At 48.1% G+C, this 19,871-nt stretch overlaps 1 protein-coding gene across 1 annotated transcript in view; it reads right to left on the bottom strand.

The window, feature by feature from the left end:
• Positions 1–12,644: 12,644 nt before the first annotated feature.
• LOC119951032 (hepatic lectin-like) overlaps positions 12,645–19,871 on the bottom strand; it is a 107,287-nt gene continuing 100,060 nt past the window's right edge. Inside the window, exon 5 of the mRNA XM_038774066.1 lies at positions 12,645–13,049. Coding sequence (XP_038629994.1) covers positions 12,821–13,049 — 229 coding nt within the window. The 3' untranslated portion in view covers positions 12,645–12,820. The remainder of the gene's footprint in view (positions 13,050–19,871) is intronic.

Genomic DNA, 19,871 nt, shown 5'->3' with positions numbered 1-19,871 from the left:
CTCCCGCTTTCTCTCATGCCAGCCTTCTCCCCATATTTGTACACCGCCCCTCTTGCCCTTCTCAGCTACCCCGCCGCCTTCCCCGTCGGTAGCAACTCAAACTCCATTTGCAGCTTCTGCCGCTCCTTCAACAGGCCTGCCTCAGGGGCTTCCGAATACCTCCTGTCCACCTGGAGAATCTCTTCCACTAACCTATCCATCTCCCCCCGCTCCGCCTTCTCCCTGTGTGCTCGTATCGAAATAAACTCCCCTCTTACCACTGCCTTCAACGCCTCCCATTACCGTAGCTGACGCAACCTCCCCCGTATCGTTTATCTCCACATACCTCCGAATGGCCTCTCTCACCCGTTCACATACCCCTTCCTCTGCTGACAGCATCACATCTAACCTCCATTGCGAGAGCTGCCCCCCCCCCCCCCCCCCCCCCCCCCGCCTGCCCTTACTAACCCGTCCACCCAGTGCAGGACATGATCAGATTCCACAATCGACGAGTACTCAACGTCGACCACCTCCACCAGCAATGTCTTATCCATATTAAAGAAGTCAATCAGCCGATGCGAGTGCAGATCAGGGATCTTCCCCAGTGCCTCATAAAGTCTACATCATCCCAGTTCGGAGCATAAATGTTCACCAGTACCACCGGCATCCCCGCCAACGTCCCACTCACCATAACATGTCTACCCCCCGAGTCCGCCACTATACTTCCCACTTCAAACGCCACCTGCTTGTTGATCAAAATCGACACCCCCCCTTGTTTTGGAATCTAGCCCCAAATGGAATACCGGCCCTATGCTCAGCCTAGTCTGATCCACCACCCTCGGGTGTATCTTCTGTATCATTGCCAGGTCCGCCTTTAAGCTTTTTAAATGCGCGAACATGCAGGCCCTCTTGACTGGCCCATTCAACACTCTCATATTCCATACGATCAGCCTGGTCGGAGCACATCCTGCCCCCCCCCCCCCCCCCCCCCCCCCCCCCCCCCCGTCGATCAACCATAACACCTCCTGTGCCAGCCTTCAGCCGCCTCCCGCACCTCCTCAGGCCCGCCCTCGGGCTACCACTGTCATCGACCCTCCCCATGTCACCTTTAAAATAAAAACCTCCCCTGTCAGCAGTCTCCCCCCTCCCCCTCCACCACAGAATAGCAACCCCAATCTCCATCAACACACTAACCATCTGCTCACTCCCCACTGTGCTTCCGTGAACTAGCCCACCCAGCTAGCGTGCTAGCCCCCGCCCGTGGCGCCTAGCATCCTACCCCTCACTGATTCCCCTCCCCGCACTCAACCAACCTCTCAGTGCAAACTTAACAACCCTCACCAATCATCCAGAAAAGAGCAACCCACCATCGCCCATCAAGAAAAAAACACAAACCCAGAACAAAACAATCAACGGCCCAAATTATCATAGAATTTACAGTGCAGAAGGAGACCATTCGGCCCATCGAGTCTGCACCGGCTCTTGGAAAGAGCACCCTATCCAAGGTCAACATCTCCACCATATCCCATATGTAGATGGTACAATGGCTGCCACTGTTCGTCGGTGATGGAGAATTTAAATGTTCATAAGACCATGAGACATAGGAGCAGAATTATGCCACTTGGCCCATCGGCTCTGCTCTGCCATTCAACCATAGAACATAGAACATAGAATTTAAAGTGCAGAAGGAGGCCATTCGGCCCATCGAGTCTGCACTGGCTCCTGGAAAGAGCACCCTACCCAAGGTTAACACCTCCACCATATCCCCACAACCCAGTAACCCCACCCAACACTCAGGGCAATTTTGGACACTAAGGGCAATTTATCATGGCCAATCCACCTAACCTGCACATCTTTGGACTGTGGGAGGAAACCGGAGCACCCGGAGGAAACCCACGCACACACGGGGAGGATGTGCAGACTCCACACAGACAGTGACCCAAGCCGGAATCGAACCTGGGACCCTGGAGCTGTGAAGCGATTGTGCTATCCACAATGCTACCGTGCTGCCCGAATGCAGTGCAAAAGTGATTCAGACAAACCACAAAAGTTCAGAACAGGAACATCTCCTCCAGAGTTCAATGTCCTCATTCTCCTGTCAGTTCACTGTCTCTGACAAACTCCATTACCTCCTCTGGCATCCCAAAGTGGAGCTCCCCTACATTTGTATGTAAACTACAACACGCCGGGTGCAGCATACCAAACTTCACCCCCTTCTTAAAGAGGGCCACCTTCACCTTGTTGAAGCTTGCTCTCCTTTTGGCCAGCTCCGCACCCAGATCCTGATAAATGCGCAGCTCACTACTTTCCCAGGTGCAGTGCCTCGTCTGCCTGGCCCACCTCAAAATCCGTTCCTTGTCCAAGAACCGGTGCAGGCTTACCACCATCACCCTCGGTCCCCTGGCTCATTCCCCTGCAGCTTCCTCATTCGTACCCGTGCACCCGGTCCACTTCCAGGGGCTGAGCAAATGTCCCTTCGCCCAGCAGCTTCCGTGCCACATATGCGCCGGCGTCCGCTCCCTCACTGCTCTCCGACAGGCCCACAATCCTTAAATTCTGCCTGCACGATCGATGATCAAAATCCTCCACTTTCTCCTGCAGCCTCCTTCATTGATCTTGCATAAACCACATCGCCGCAGCCATCGGGGCAAGCTGCCCCTCGTGCTCCCGCCACCGCCTCCTCAACCTTCTGGGTCACCTGGCCCTGGGCTCCAACCTTGCCTCCAGGAGGTCAATCCCTGCCTTTATCGGGTCCACCACCCTAGTAAGGTCCTCCAAGTTCTTCTTCCTCTGCTGGGCAAATTTCTCATGGTGGAAGCCTACTAGCTGCTTCGTCAACGACTGGGCGGGTAGGATCGGACCCTGACCCTCCACCATCTTCCCCTGTGTTGCAGGCACCACACCAGTTTTCAGCCATTGTTCCCTCCTTTTTCGACCACTTCTGGTCCACGAATCCATACACCAGCGGGGCATTTTCAACTTCCAGCCCTCCTGCACCTTTTACAATCTCTCAGCCCCACCGTTAGCCAGGGTAAAGGTCCAAAATGTCCATCACGAATGGGAACTACCAAATGCGCGACCACTCACACCATGGCCGCCACCCGAAGTCAAACCTCATCCCCAAGAGTTGATTGTGTATTTTTTTTCACGGTGATGTAGGTGTCACTGACTCGGCCCAGCATATGAAAATGAAATGAAATGAAAAATGAAAATGAAATGAAAGGAAAATCGCTTATTGTCACGAGTAGGCTTCAATGAAGTTACTGTGAAAAGCCCCTAGTCGCCACATTCCAGCGCCTGTTCGAGGAGGCTGGTACGGGAATTGAACCGTGCTGCTGGCCTGCCTTGGTCTGCTTTAAAAGCCAGCGATTTAGCCCAGTGTGCTAAACCAGCCCGCATATATACCAAACCAGCCCGCATATAAACCAACCAGCATATATTGCCCAACTCTAATTGCCCCTCGAGAAGTTGGTGCTCAGCCACCATCTTGAACATTCTGCAGTCCGTATGGTGTATGTACACCCACAGCAGTGTTAGGGAGGGAGTTCCAGGATTCTCACCCAGCGACAGTGAAGGAACGGCCGATTATAGTTGCAAGTCAGAATGGTGAGTGACTTGGAGGGGAACTTGCAGGTGGCGGTGTTCCCCATGTGTCTGCTGCCCCTTGTCCTTCTCGATGGGTTTGGAAGGAACTGTTGAAGGAGCCTTGTTTGAGGCATTGCAGTGCATCTTGGAGATGGTACGCACAGCTGCCACTGTGCATCCATTGGTGGTGGAAGGAGTGAATGTTTGTGCTTAGCATGTCGATCAAGTGGGGCCGTTTTGCTCTGGATGGTGTCGAGCTTCCTGAGTGTTGTTGGGAGCGGCACTCATCCAAGCAAGTGGAGAGTATTCCATCAAACTCCTGACTTGTGGATTGTAAATGGTGGACCGGCTTTGGGTAAAGTCCATAGGATCTCCACAGGATTCCCAGCCTCTGACCTGCTCTTGTAGTCACTGTATTTATCTGATTGTGTCCCAATTCAGTTTCTGGTCAATGCTAACCCCCAGAATGTTGACAGTGGGGGATTCAGTGGGTGGTAATTCCAAAGAATGTATTGTATCCATGGATATCTGCACCCCCATGCCCCTAGTATAAATCAATGAACCACAAGGGCAAAGAAGTGGCAGATGGAATACAATTTGGAGAAGTGTGAGGTTATGCACTTTAAAAGGAGGAATGGAGGCATAGACTATTTTCTCAATGGGGAAATGCTTAGGAAATCAGAAGCACAAAGGGACTTGGGAGTTCTTGTTCAAGATTCGCTTAAGGTGAACGTGTAGGTTCAGTCGGCAGTTAGGAAGGCAAATGTAATGTCGGCATTCGGATTGAGAGGGCTAGAATACAAGACCAGAGATGTGCTTCTGAGGCTGTATAAGGCTCTGGTCAGACCCCATTTGGAGTTTTGTGAGCAACTGGGGGCCCCGTATCTAAGGCAGGATGTGGTGGCCTTGGAAAGGGTCCAGAGGAAGTTCAGAAGAATTATCCCTGGAATGAAGAACTTTTCATATGAGGAATGGTTACCGACTCTGGGTCTGTACTCATTGGAGTTTAGAAGGATGAGGGGGGATCTTATTGAAACTTACAGAACACTGCGAGGCCTGGATAAAGCGGACGTGGAGAGGATGTTTCCACTTGAAGGAAAAGCTAGAACCAGAGGGGACAATCTCAGACTAAAGGGACGATCCTTGAAAACTGAGATGAGAAGCAATTTCTTCAGCCAGAGGGTGGCGAATCTGTGGAACTCATTGCCGCAGAAAGCTGTGGAGGCCAAATCACTGAGTGTCTTTAAGACAGAGATAGATAGGTTCTTGATTAATAAGGGGATCAGGGCTTTGGGGAGAATGGGGATGATAAAAATATTACTCAACGGTTGAATGACGGAGCAGACTTGATGGGCCAAATGGCCTAATTCTGATCCTATGTCTTATGGTCTTATGGAGTGTGTTTACTCGATCTGATTGTTTTGTCTTGATATTATAACAATATGACATGGTGGTAGCGGCGTTCAAACAGCTCAGAAGCAAGGTTGAGCACAGATACAACCTGGTGAACAGGCTTAGATGATGCTCCGCAACATGAGTCAATCCTCGACATTCGGTCTGAGCATAATGTCGGAGAGTGTTGAGAATGTAGGTGCGCTGACTGCACAGAAAAGATTTGGTGACCTCAGCGGTGGAGCCATGTGCACCGTCTTCAACCTATCACAGCCAAACTCAATCTGGATCACATGACGCAATTCCCTTCTATTGATGTCATGCTGCAACCCCTTCGAGGTCCAATCCGACAATTATCAGTGAAACTATGTTGCAAATCACTCCACACCTGGAGCAAGAGACTTCTGTTTGCACTTCTCCCAGACAACCTGTCTGAATCCTGGTTGTAGAAATACGGGAATAGCCGGATACCTGTCCGGATCCTGCTTTGATAGACAACACTCGCTTATAAAAATAGAAGGGTAAGGGAATGAGCAGCAGGACTCCAAGATCAACTGAAACACTCTTTAATATATAAAGTTGAACAGAAAAGTTGAACAGAAAAACCAAGACCAATAACAACGAAATAGACACAAAGCAAATACGATAATGATTCAAAATAATGCGAGCATCTACCTTAAAATTAATCCAATAGACTTAACCCAGTTTAATTTTTTCCCTGCGATTTTAGCCCTGATTGGTTTTTACACATACTCATACCCTGGAAGGTAGTTCTTTCACTCGCTGATGATCCCGTACCACGGGACACACGTTGGTGCTAACGTGTCGTCTATTCCATAGCTGGGCTTCTCATTCCTTTAACAGAAGCTCCTCAGTTTGACCCAATTCCCCAGAACTCTCTACCTCTCTGAGCTAAGTTACTGGATTAAACAGACAGGCCGGATGGCTGCAGCCTCCAGGCCAGGCTAGTTTCTCTTCAAGAAAATTAGAAACAACCAAACACACCAATGTAAAGCATAGTTCCATTCCTAGGCAAATCTTTCTCCATATCAACCTCAGAACTGTCTTGCTTCGAAGAGCCTCTCAGCTGGGTCAGAGGTTCAAGCACACCTCAGAAACAAGCGAAACCAAACTGAAAGAGCACAACCCCACAAGGTGGCACAGTGGCTACACCATTGGGCTAGTAATCCAGAGGCTCAGGCAAAACCTCTGGCAACAGGGGTTCGAATCTCATGGCAGATGGTGCTATTTAAATTCAATTAAATATCTGCTCTCTAAAGCTAGTCTCTGTGATGGTGACCGTGAAAACCCATCTTGTTCACTAATGTTCTTTAGGGAAGGAAATCTGCCAGCCTTACTGGGTCTGGCCTACACGTGACTCCAGACTTGCAGCAATGTGCTTGGTTCCTAACCCAGCCCCATAGTCCAAGGGCACTTTGGGATGGGCAACAAATTCTGGATGTGCCCCAGGAAGGAATAAAAATAAATGTCAAACCAAAACCAAAACATAACCCTGAAAATAACCCACAAGAGAGACAGTTCTAACAAGCCAGAAATGCCTGTTAATTTCGCCATCTTGGAAGGTCAGCCCTTGTGCAAACAAATGCTAATAAGCTAGATTTTAAAGCATTATTCTCAGTAATTAATAAAAACATAAAGTTCTTCTAACGATTAGCATGAAGACTCCCCAAAACAGAGACAATTACAATCTAACCCAGCAGCCAAACGATGATACAGTAGTCTCCCTTTATAACGCGGGTGTTGGGGTCCAAGACAGCCACCCGCGTTGCAACCGAGCCGCGGATATCCACGATGGGGGTTTTAAATTTATTTAAAAATCTATGCTAGCGCTTCCCATTGAGAGTCTACGGGGGGCGGGGGGAGAGGTCAGACCCTCGTAGACTCACAATGGGAAGCGCTAGCATAGATTTTTAAATAAATTTAAAACCCCCATCGTGGATCTAATTAAAACAGTGTCAATTTCAGCGGCCGGCTCACTTTGATCCGGAGAGGGAAGCTGCTCTCTCACTAAAACAATCAGCCGGCCGCTGAAATTGACACTGCCCGCTGCTCTCTCCCTCCAATCCAACTTTTAAGTTTTAATGTTTCTGATTGGAGGGAGAGAGCAGCAGGCAGTGTCAATTTCAGCGGCTGGCTGATTGTTTCAGTGAGAGAGCAGCTTCCCTCTCCGGATCAAAGTGAGCCGGCCGCTGAAATTGACACAACTGACAGTTGGGGTCCATAAGCCCCCCCGCGGTATATCGCGGAGCGCGGTATAACGGGGGGCTACTGTATCTTAGCAGAAACAGAAACACTGGGAGTGCATTCACACACAGGGAGCTCACATACCCAACTGCCCTGGTTTATTCTGGCCGGTTTGTATATGTACATACATACATAAAAATGGGTTCTGGGACAGGGGTAAAGGCGGATTAGGGGGTGTTGGGAGGAGACAGGAGTATTGAAAAATGGGAGCAAGGGAGTGGGAGATTGAGTGGGGGGTGGGAGACAAGAATGGTGGGGGATGGGAGAGGAGGATGGGGGCATGGAGCGGGTGACATAAATGGTGGGGGGAGGGTCAACAATTCCCCTTGAACACTTGACATTTGCAATCTCTAAGTGTCAAGAAGTTTCAAGAAAGTTCCAGGAGATGGGTTTGGGCTGATGTGTAGCTGATGGCCCCCCTCGCACTCTGCGTATTACCGAATCCCAACACTCAGAACAGCAGGTTCCCAGTCTGGGAGATCCTGTAACAAATGGTGACGACTGGACATGGTTGAGAGGCATGTGGAGTCAGCCGGGGAGGGGTGGGGGAACAGCAATTGACTGCCAGAGACAGGGAAATCACCCGAAGACAGCACCAGGAACTGTGTAAATGCAGACATTTTTCACACAAAAAACACAAACAGACAAAGCTGAATGCTGAGAAAGATTGGAACATTTACAAATTAAACATCTGTCTCTTCAACTGAGGAACTGAACACAGGGCTGGAGAGAGAGAGAAAACACACTGGGGAACTAAGGGATATAGAGAGAGGACACTGGGGAACAGAGGGATAAAGAGAGAGGACACACTGGGAAGAGAGGGATACTGAGAGAGGTCACACTGGGAAGAGAGGGATACTGAGAGAGGTCACACTGGGAAGAGAGGGATACTGAGAGGTCACGCTGGGAAGAGAGGGATACTGAGAGAGGTCATGCTGGGAAGAGAGGGATACTGAGAGGTCACACTGGGAAGAGAGGAATACTGAGAGGTCACACTGGGAAGAGAGGGATACTGAGAGAGGTCACGCTGGGAAGAGAGGGATACTGAGAGGTCACACTGGGAAAAAGGATACTGAGAGAGGTCACACTGGGAAGAGAGGGAAACAGGTCACACTGGGAAGAGAGGGATAAAGAGAGAAGACACACAGGGGATCAGAGGGTTAGAGAGAGAGGACATACTCGAGAACCGAGAGAAATAGAGAGAGACACTGGGGACACAGGGATAGACAGAGCGGCTGCACTTTGGAACAGAAGGAGAATGAGAAATGACACACTGGCAAACGGAGGAATAGATCGAGAGGTCACTCTGGAAAACAAGGATGGAGAGAGATGACACACTGGGGAACAGAGGGATAAGTGTAGAGGTCACTCTGGGGAACAGGAATAGTGTGAGGCATACTGGGAAACAAAGGGATAGAAAGAGAGAACACATTGGGGAACAGAGGTATAGAGAGTGAGAGGACACTGGGGAATAGAGGGATATAGAGAGAGGAGATATGAGAAACCAGAGGGATAAAGAGAGAACTGACATTGGGGAACAGAGAGAAAAACAGAGATGACACATTGGCAAACACAAAAATTCAGAGAGTACACACTGGAACAAAGGTATATAGAGAGAGGACATATTGGAGAACAGAGGAATGGGGAGAGAGGGGACACTGGAGAACAAATAGAGAGATGAAACACTAGGGATAGAGCGACATATCACTGAAGAATAGAGTGTATAGAGAAAGGACAAATGAGAAGAGAGGGATATAGAGAGGTCAGATTTGAGAACAGGGATATAGAGAGAGGACGGACTGGGGAAAAGAGATATATAGAGAGGACAGACTGGTGAATAGAGTAATTATCGAGCGAGGATACACTGGGGAATCGAGGGATAGAGGAGACATTGGGGAACAGAGGGATAAAGAGAGAGGACACACTGGGAAGAGAGGGATACTGAGAGAGGTCACACTGGGAAGAGAGGGATACTGAGAGAGGTCACACTGGGAAGAGAGGGATACTGAGAGAGGTCACGCTGGGAAGAGAGGGATACTGAGAGAGGTCATGCTGGGAAGAGAGGGATACTGAGAGGTCACACTGGGAAGAGAGGAATACTGAGAGGTCACACTGGGAAGAGAGGGATACTGAGAGAGGTCACGCTGGGAAGAGAGGGATACTGAGAGGTCACACTGGGAAAAAGGATACTGAGAGAGGTCACACTGGGAAGAGAGGGAAACAGGTCACACTGGGAAGAGAGGGATAAAGAGAGAAGACACACAGGGGATCAGAGGGTTAGAGAGAGAGGACATACTCGAGAACCGAGAGAAATAGAGAGAGACACTGGGGACACAGGGATAGACAGAGCGGCTGCACTTTGGAACAGAAGGAGAATGAGAAATGACACACTGGCAAACGGAGGAATAGATCGAGAGGTCACTCTGGAAAACAAGGATGGAGAGAGATGACACACTGGGGAACAGAGGGATAAGTGTAGAGGTCACTCTGGGGAACAGGAATAGTGTGAGGCATACTGGGAAACAAAGGGATAGAAAGAGAGAACACATTGGGGAACAGAGGTATAGAGAGTGAGAGGACACTGGGGAATAGAGGGATATAGAGAGAGGAGATATGAGAAACCAGAGGGATAAAGAGAGAACTGACATTGGGGAACAGAGAGAAAAACAGAGATGACACATTGGCAAACACAAAAATTCAGAGAGTACACACTGGAACAAAGGTATATAGAGAGAGGACATATTGGAGAACAGAGGAATGGGGAGAGAGGGGACACTGGAGAACAAATAGAGAGATGAAACACTAGGGATAGAGCGACATATCACTGAAGAATAGAGTGTATAGAGAAAGGACAAATGAGAAGAGAGGGATATAGAGAGGTCAGATTTGAGAACAGGGATATAGAGAGAGGACGGACTGGGGAAAAGAGATATATAGAGAGGACAGACTGGTGAATAGAGTAATTATCGAGCGAGGATACACTGGGGAATCGAGGGATAGAGGAGACATTGGGGAACAGAGGGATTTGGAGAGAGGATACAGTGGGGAACAATATCTCCTCTCTTTAGATCCCTCTGTTCCCCTGTGTGTCCTCTCTCTATACCCCATTGATACCCAGTGTGTCTCCTGTTTTTCTCACTGTTCCCCAGTGTCTCCTCTCTCTCTCTATTCCCCAGTGTGTCCTCGCTCTATAATCCCTCTGTTCACCAGTGTGTCCTCTCTATATAATCCCTCTTTTCCCCATGCAAATATAGAGAGAGGATAATAGGGGAGGGGTGGGGAATGTTAGACTGTCCTGAGCATTTCATTTTGTGTCCCAGACTCTTCAGGAACAAAATTTCTCAAATTCTGCAGCTTGGATAAGGGGCAGAGACTTTTTCTCACAGATAAACAGGAATATAGAGGAATATATAAAGTGGACACAATGGGGAAACGGATATGGAGAGAGGACACATTTGGGGAACAGAGGGATTTAGAGAGAGGTCACTGGTGAACAGAGGGATAGAAAGTGAGGTCACTGGGGATAAAGGTGTCATAATATGCACTCATGCACATCATGAGGTAAAGACAGGCAGTGACAGACACCCAGGTTAGCCAATCAACATACAGGACAGAACACAACCAATCACCAGACAGAACACTAGAGGGGGGCCTCCTACTATAAAACACACAAAGCATCAGCACCCTGCCTCTTTCCACTGGTGACAACAGTAGTGACAGTCAGGGTGCATATATCAGTTAGTACCTTCTACATGTGGCTCAGCTAGTCTGGTCTAGTTAGCTAGAATTAGCACACTTAGAGTAGTAGACTGTCAACTCACAGAAAGCTGTGTGCAATATTATGGAAGTTCAATAAATCGTATTGAACCAACGTCTAAGTTTGGTGTCTGCTTTCCAGTCCAACTGCATCCAGTTGCAGTCCGTGTTACCCCAGGGTTAAAACACGACAAAAGGGACATAGAGAGAGGGGACGCTGGAGAACAGAGGGATGGCGAGACAGGACACACTGGAAAACAAACCAAGAGAGAGGACACACTGTGGAACAGGGGAATAGGGAAAGAGGACACACTGGGAACAGGAATAGAGAGAGAGGACACACTGTGGAACAGAGGAATAGAGAGAGAGGACACTGTGGAACAGAGGAATGGAGAGAGAGGACACACTGTGGAACAGAGGAATGGAGAGAGAGGACACACTGTGGAACAGAGGAATTGAGAGAGAGGACACACTGAGAACAGAGGGATAGAGAGAGAGGACACACAGGAGACCAGAAGGTTGGAGAGACAGGGCACACTGGAGAACAGAGGGACAGAGAGAGAGAACACACTGAGCAACAGGGGGATAGAGAGAGGACACACTGGGGAACAAAGGGATATAGAGAGAGAACCCACTGGGGAACAGGATAATATAGAGGGAGGATCATGGGGGAGGGGTGGGGAACGTTAGACCATCCTGAGCATTTCATTTTGTGTCCCAGACTCTTCAGGAACAAAATTTCTCAAATTCTGCAGCTTGGATAAGGGGCAGAGACTTTTTCTCACAGATAAACAGGAATATAGAGGAATATATAAAGTGGACACAATGGGGAAACGGATATGGAGAGAGGACACATTTGGGGAACAGAGGGATTTAGAGAGAGGTCACTGGTGAACAGAGGGATAGAAAGTGAGGTCACTGGGGATAAAGGTGTCATAATATGCACTCATGCACATCATGAGGTAAAGACAGGCAGTGACAGACACCCAGGTTAGCCAATCAACATACAGGACAGAACACAACCAATCACCAGACAGAACACTAGAGGGGGGCCTCCTACTATAAAACACACAAAGCATCAGCACCCTGCCTCTTTCCACTGGTGACAACAGTAGTGACAGTCAGGGTGCATATATCAGTTAGTACCTTCTACATGTGGCTCAGCTAGTCTGGTCTAGTTAGCTAGAATTAGCACACTTAGAGTAGTAGACTGTCAACTCACAGCAAGCTGTGTGCAATATTATAGAAGTTCAATAAATCGTATTGAACCAACGTCTAAGTTTGGTGTCTGCTTTCCAGTCCAACTGCATCCAGTTGCAGTCCGTGTTACCCCAGGGTTAAAACACGACAAAAGGGACATAGAGAGAGGGGACGCTGGAGAACAGAGGGATGGCGAGACAGGACACACTGGAAAACAAACCAAGAGAGAGGACACACTGTGGAACAGGGGAATAGGGAAAGAGGACACACTGGGAACAGGAATAGAGAGAGAGGACACACTGTGGAACAGAGGAATAGAGAGAGAGGACACTGTGGAACAGAGGAATGGAGAGAGAGGACACACTGTGGAACAGAGGAATGGAGAGAGAGGACACACTGTGGAACAGAGGAATTGAGAGAGAGGACACACTGAGAACAGAGGGATAGAGAGAGAGGACACACAGGAGACCAGAAGGTTGGAGAGACAGGGCACACTGGAGAACAGAGGGACAGAGAGAGAGAACACACTGAGCAACAGGGGGATAGAGAGAGGACACACTGGGGAACAAAGGGATATAGAGAGAGAACCCACTGGGGAACAGGATAATATAGAGGGAGGATCATGGGGGAGGGGTGGGGAACGTTAGACCATCCTGAGCATTTCATTTTGTGTCCCAGACTCTTCAGGAACAACATTTCTCAAATTCAGCAGCTTGGATAGGGGCAGAGACATTTTCTCACAGATAAACGGGAAGTGATCCGAACAACCGACATCATTCCAGCCAAAAGTCTTTCCGTCTTTTGTTAAGATTGAGGCACAATCTTCTTTGTTCTTCCAATTGTCCGGTTGGCCATAATACCATGAAGCAAACCTCAGGAACATGGGAAAAATAATATCAATTAAAATCCTGCAAAATTCACTCACAGAATGGATGAAATTCTGACAGACCTGGATCAAATCCAAAATAATTGCATTGCACCACTCTCCCCATTGCCCTTTATCAATCCCAAACTAATCCCACTGTCCCGCTCTCTCCCCATGTCCCTGTATCAAACCCAAAACAATCCTAATCCCTCACTCTCTCTCCATAGCCCGGTACCGACCTAAAACTAATCTTACTGTCCACGTCTCTCCTTAGCCCTGTATCAATTTGATGGAAGCACAGAATCCCTGCAGCGCAGAAGAAAGCCCTTGAGACCTTCGAGTCTGCAACTGACCCTCTGAAAGAGCGTCTGACCCAGGCCCACTCTCATGACCTATTCCCGTAACCCCACCTAACCTTTGGAAACTAAGGCAATTTAACATGGACAATCCACTTAACTTGCACATGTTGTGGGAGGAAACAGGAGCACTTGGAGGAAACCCACGCAGATACAGGGAGAATGTGCAAACTCCAGACAGTCACCCAAGGCTGTAAGGCAGCAGTGCTAACCACTGTGCCACCACGCCGTCCTCAAACTAATCTCAAACTAATCCCACTGCCACAATCTCTGTAACACTATATCAATCCCAAATTAATCCAACTGCCAAATATTTCCCTATAACCCTGTATTAATCCCAAACTAATCCAACTCCCCCACTCTCTCCAATAGCCCTGTGTCAATCCCAAACTAATCCCACTCTCTCCCCATAGCCCTGTATCAATCCCAAACTGAACCCACTGCCCCACTTTCTCCCCATAGAACTGTATCAATCCAGCTAATCCCATTGCCGCATATCTTTCCCTATAAACCTATATCAATCCAAATTAATCCCACTGTCCCACTCTCTCCCCTTAGCCCTGTACCAATCCCAAACTAATCCCACTGCACCCCTCTCTCCCTATGGCCCTGAATCAAACCCAAACTAATCCCACTGCCCCACTCTCTCCACAGCCCCGTATCAATCTCAAACTCATCCGACTGTCGAAATATCTCCCCACAGAAATGTATCAATCCTCAAACTCATTCCACTGCCCAACTCTCTCCCCACAGACCTGTATCAATCCAAACTAATCCCATTGCCCCACTCTCTCCCCAAAGCCCAACACCAATCCGAAACTAATCCCATTGCCCCACTCTATCCCCAAAGTCCGATACCAATCCCAAACTAATCTCATTGCCCCACTCTCTCTCCACAGACCTGTATCAACCCAAATGAATCCCGTTGCCCCACTCTCCCCACAAACCTGTATCAATCCCAACCTAATCCTACTGATCCACTGTCTCCCCATTGACCTGTAGCAATCCAAACTAATCCCATTTCCCCACTCTCTCCCCAACAGCCCTGTATCATCCCAAACTAATACTACTGCCCCATTCTCTCCTCATTGACCTGTATTAATTCAAACTAATCTTATTGCCCCACTCTATTCCTATGGACCTGCACCAATCCAAATGAATCCCATATCCCCATTGTCCTACATCAATCCCCAAACTAATCCAACTGTCCAAATATCTCTCCATAGCCCTGTATCAATCCCCAAATTTATCTCACTGCCCTACTCTCTCCCCATAGTCCTATATCAATCCAAACTAATCTCACTGCCCCACTCTCTCCCCATAGTCCTATATCAATCCAAAACTAATCTCACTGCCCCACTCTCTCCTCTTGGCCTTGAATCCATTCCAAACTAATCTCATTGCCTCACTCTATTCCTTTGGCCTTGAATCCATTCCAAACTAATCACACTGTCCCACCCTCTCCCCATACCATATATCGATTACAAACTAATCCAACTGCCCTCTCTCACCATATCCCTGTGACAATCCTAAACTGTTCCCACTGTCCGGCAATCTCCCCGTAGCCCTGTGTCAATCACCAAACTAATCCCACTGTCCCACACTCTCCCCATTGCCCTACCCAAACTAACCCCACTGTCCCACTCTCTCACCATAACCCTGTGTCTATTCCACAACTAATCCCACTGTCCTGATGTATCCCTACAGCCCTGTATCAATCACAAACTAATCCCACTCTCTTGCTCTCTTCCCATAGCCCCCTAACAATCACAAACAAATCTGCCAACAGCAATGTATCAATCAATCCCTAAATTAGTTTGATAGCCCAACTCATAGCCATGTCACTATCCCCAAACTAATCTGATAGCCCCACCCATAGCCATGTCACAATCCCTAAACTAATCTGATAGCCCCACTCATAGCCATGTCACAATCCCCAAACTAATCTGATAGCCCCACTCATAGCCATGTCACAATCGCCAAACTAATCTGATAGCCCCATTCATAGCCATGTCACAATCCCCAAACTAATCTGATAGCCCCACTCATAGCCATGTCACAATCGCCAAACTAATCTGATAGCCCCATTCATAGCCATGTCACTATCCCCAAACTAATCTGATAGCCCCACTCATAGCCATGTCACAATCCCTAAATAAATCTGATAGCCCCACTCATAACCATGTCACAATCCCCAAACTAATTTGATAGCCCCACTCACAGCCATGTCACAATCCCCAAACTAATCTGATAGCCCCACTCATAGCCATGTCACAATCCCCAAACTAATCTGATAGCCCCACTCATAGCCATGTCACAATCCCCAAACTAATCTGATAGCCCCACTCATAGCCATGTCACAATCCCCAAACTAATCTGATAGCCCCACTCATAGCCATGTCACAATCCCCAAACTAATCTGATAGCCCCACTCATAGCCATGTCACAATCCCCAAACTAATCTGATAGCCCCACTCATAGCCATGTCACAATCCCTAAACTAATCTGATCGCCCCACTCATAGCCATGTCACAATCCCTAAACTAATCTGATAGCCCCACTCATAGCCATGTCACAATCCCCAAACTAATCTGATAGCCCCACTCATAGCCATGTCACAATCCCTAAACTAATCTGATAGCCCCACTCATAGCCATGTCACAATCCCTAAACTAATCTGATAGCCCCACTCATAGCCATGTCACAATCCCCAAACTAATCTGATAGCCCCACTCCTAGCCATGTCACAATCCCTAAACTAATCTGATAGCCCCACTCATAGCCATGTCACAATCCCCAAACTAATCTGATAGCCCCACTCATAGCCATGTCACAATCCCCAAACTAATCTGATAGCCCCACTCATAGCCATGTCACAATCCCCAAACTAATCTGATAGCCCCACTCATAGCCATGTCACAATCCCCAAACTAATCTGATAGCCCCATTTATAGCCATGTCACAATCCCTAAATAAATCTGATAGCCCCACTTATAGCCATGTCACAATCCCCAAACTAATCTGATAGCCCCACTCATAGCCATGTCACAATCCCTAAATAAATCTGATAGCCCCACTCATAGCCATGTCACAATCCCCAAACTAATCTGGTAGCCCCACTTATAGCCATGTCACAATCCCCAAACTAATCTGATAGCCCCACTCATAGCCATGTCACAATCCCCAAACTAATCTGATAGCCCCACTCATAGCCATGTCACAATCCCCAAACTAATCTGATCGCCCCACTCATAGCCATGTCACAATACCCAAACTAATCTGATAGCCCCACTCATAGCCATGTCACAATCCCTAAACTAATCTGATAGCCCCACTCATAGCCATGTCACAATCCCCAAACTAATCTGATAGCCTCACTCATAGCCATGTCACAATCCCCAAACTAATCTGATAGCCCCACTCATAGCCATGTCACAATCCCCAAACTAATCTGATAGCCCCACTCATAGCCATGTCACTATCCCCAAACTAATCTGATAGCCCCACTCATAGCCATGTCACAATCCCCAAACTAATCTGATAGCCCCACTCATAGCCATGTCACAATCACTAAACTAATCTGATAGCCCCACTCACAGCCATGTCACAATCCCCAAACTAATCTGATAGCCCCACTCATAGCCATGTCACAATCCCCAAACTAATCTGATAGCCCCACTCCTAGCCATGTCACAATCGCTAAACTAATCTGATCGCCCCACTCATAGCCATGTCACAATCCTTAAACTAATCTGATAGCCCCACTCATAGCCATGTCACTATCCCCAAACTAATCTGATAGCCCCACTCATAGCCATGTCACAATCCCCAAACTAATCTGATAGCCCCACTCATAGCCATGTCACAATCCCCAAACTAATCTGATAGCCCCACTCATAGCCATGTCACAATCCCCAAACTAATCTGATAGCCCCACTCATAGCCATGTCACAATCGCCAAACTAATCTGATAGCCCCACTCATAGTCATGTCACAATCCCCAAACTAATCTGATAGCCCCACTCATAGCCATGTCACAATCCCCAAACTAATCTGGTAGCCCCACTTATAGCCATGTCACAATCCCCAAACTAATCTGATAGCCCCACTCATAGCCATGTCACAATCCCTAAATAAATCTGATAGCCCCACTCATAGCCATGTCACAATCCCCAAACTAATCTGATAGCCCCACTCATAGCCATGTCACAATCCCGAAATTAATCCCACAGACCAACTCTCTTCCAAAAGTCCTGCATGATACTCAAACTAATTCCACTTTCCCGCTCTCTCCCCATAGTCTTGAATCAATCCTCAAACTAATCCCACTCTCCTGCACTCTCTCATAACCCCACATCAATCAGAAACTAATCCCACTGCCCCACTCTCCCCATAGCCCTGTACGAATCCACAAACAACTCACACTGCCTTGCTCTCTCCCCATATCACTGTATGAATCCCATACTAATCCCACTCTCCTACTCTCTCCCCAAACCCTTGCATCAATCACAAACTAATCCCACTGCTCTGATCTCTCCCCAAACCCTTGCATCAATCACAAACTAATCCCACTGCTCTGATCTCTCCCTATAGCCCTTTATCAATCCCAAAATAATCCCACTGCTCCTTTCTATCCCCATAGCCCAGTATCAATCAGAAACGAAACACACTGCCCCACACTCTCCCCCCAGACCTTTATCAATCCACAAACTAATGCCGCAGCCCGACTCTCTCCCCATAGCCCTGCATAAATCCCAAACGAATTCCACTGTTCTATTCGTTTCCCATAGCCCTATATCACACCAAACTACTCCCACTGCCCCACTCTCTCCCCAAATCATTGTATCAATCCCATATTAATCCCACTCTCCAGCTCTCTCCCCATAGCTCTGTATCAATCCCAAACTAATCCCACTGCTCCACTCTCTTCCCACAGCTCTGTATCAATCCCAAACTAATCCCACTGCCCCACTCTCTTCCCATAGCTCTGTATCAATCCCAAACTAATCCCACTGCACTGCTCTCTCCCCATAGCCCCCTATCAATCACAAATGAATCTCACTGCCCCACACTCCCCACAGCCATTTATCAATCCCCAAACCAATCCAATTTCCCCATTTTCTCCTCATAGCCCTGTATCAAACCCCAAACTAATCCAACTTCCCCAATCTCGCCCAGCAGCTAGGTAACAATCCGCAAACTAATCCCACGGCTTGACTCTCTCCCCACAGCCCTGTATCAATACCCAAACTAATTCTTCCACCCTTCTTTCGCACCATAGTCCTGTATCAATCTTCAAACTAATCAGAATTTCCCTCTCTCCCCCAATAGCCTGGTATCAATCAAAAATCCACTGCCACACACTATACCCAGAGCTCTGTATCAATCATAAATTAATCCCACTGTCCCGCTCTCTCCCCAGAGCCGTGTATCAATTGCCAAACTAATCCCACTGTCCGACTCCCTCCCCATAGGCCTGTATCAATCACAATATAATCCCAATGCCCAACTGTCTCCCCATAGCCCTGTATCAATCAAAAACTAATCCCACTGCCACACACTGCACCCAGAGCCCTGTATCAATCATAAATTAATCCTATTGTCCCACTCTTTTCCCGTAGTCCTGAATCAATCCCCAAACAAATCCCACAGTCCCACTCTCTCTCCATAGCCCTGTATCAATCCCCAAAGTAATCCCAATGTCTCTCACCATAGCCCTACATCAATCCCTATACTAATAGTGCATTCCCGCTCTCTCCCCATAGCCCTATATCAATCCCCAAACAAATCTCATTGTCCCACTCTCTGTCCTTAGCCCTGTATCAATCCCCAAACTAATCCTGTGTCCCACTTTCTCCCTATAGTCCTGTCTCCATTCCCAAATTAATACCATTGTCCTAATGTATCCTCATAGACCTGTATAAATCACAAACTAATCCCACTGTTACCCAGACTCACTCTATTGCCCTGTATTAATTCCCAAACTAATCCAACTGTCCCATTCTCTCCCCAAAGCCATGTAACAGTCGCTAAACTAGTCCCACAGGCTCACTCTCTTCCAATAGCCCTGCATGAACTCCCAAACTACTCCACTGTCTGGCTCTTTCCCCATATAACTATTAATCCAATACTAATCCCACTCTCCTGCTCTCTCCCCATAGCCTTGCATCAATCATAAACTAATTCCACTGTGCCGTCCTTTCCCCATAGCCCTATAATCACACCCAAACTAATCCCACTGCCCCACACTCTCCCCGAGCTCTGCTTCAATCATAACTTAATCCCACTCCCCCGCACACTCCCCAGAGCCCTGTATCAATCCCCAAACTGATCCGACTGCCCCATATTCTCTAGGTAGCCTTGTGTCAATCCCCAAACTAATCTCACTGCTCCGCTCTCTTCCCGTAGCTCTGTATCAATTCCAAACAATTCTCACTGCCCGACTCTCCCCCCAGAGCCCTGTATCAATCATA

Source organism: Scyliorhinus canicula, chromosome 16 (genome assembly GCF_902713615.1).
Source record: "Scyliorhinus canicula chromosome 16, sScyCan1.1, whole genome shotgun sequence".
NCBI classification, from domain to species: Eukaryota; Metazoa; Chordata; class Chondrichthyes; order Carcharhiniformes; family Scyliorhinidae; genus Scyliorhinus; species Scyliorhinus canicula.
The sequence above is the reverse complement of the archived record's forward strand: the minus strand, read 5'-3'. Positions and strand labels throughout refer to the sequence as shown.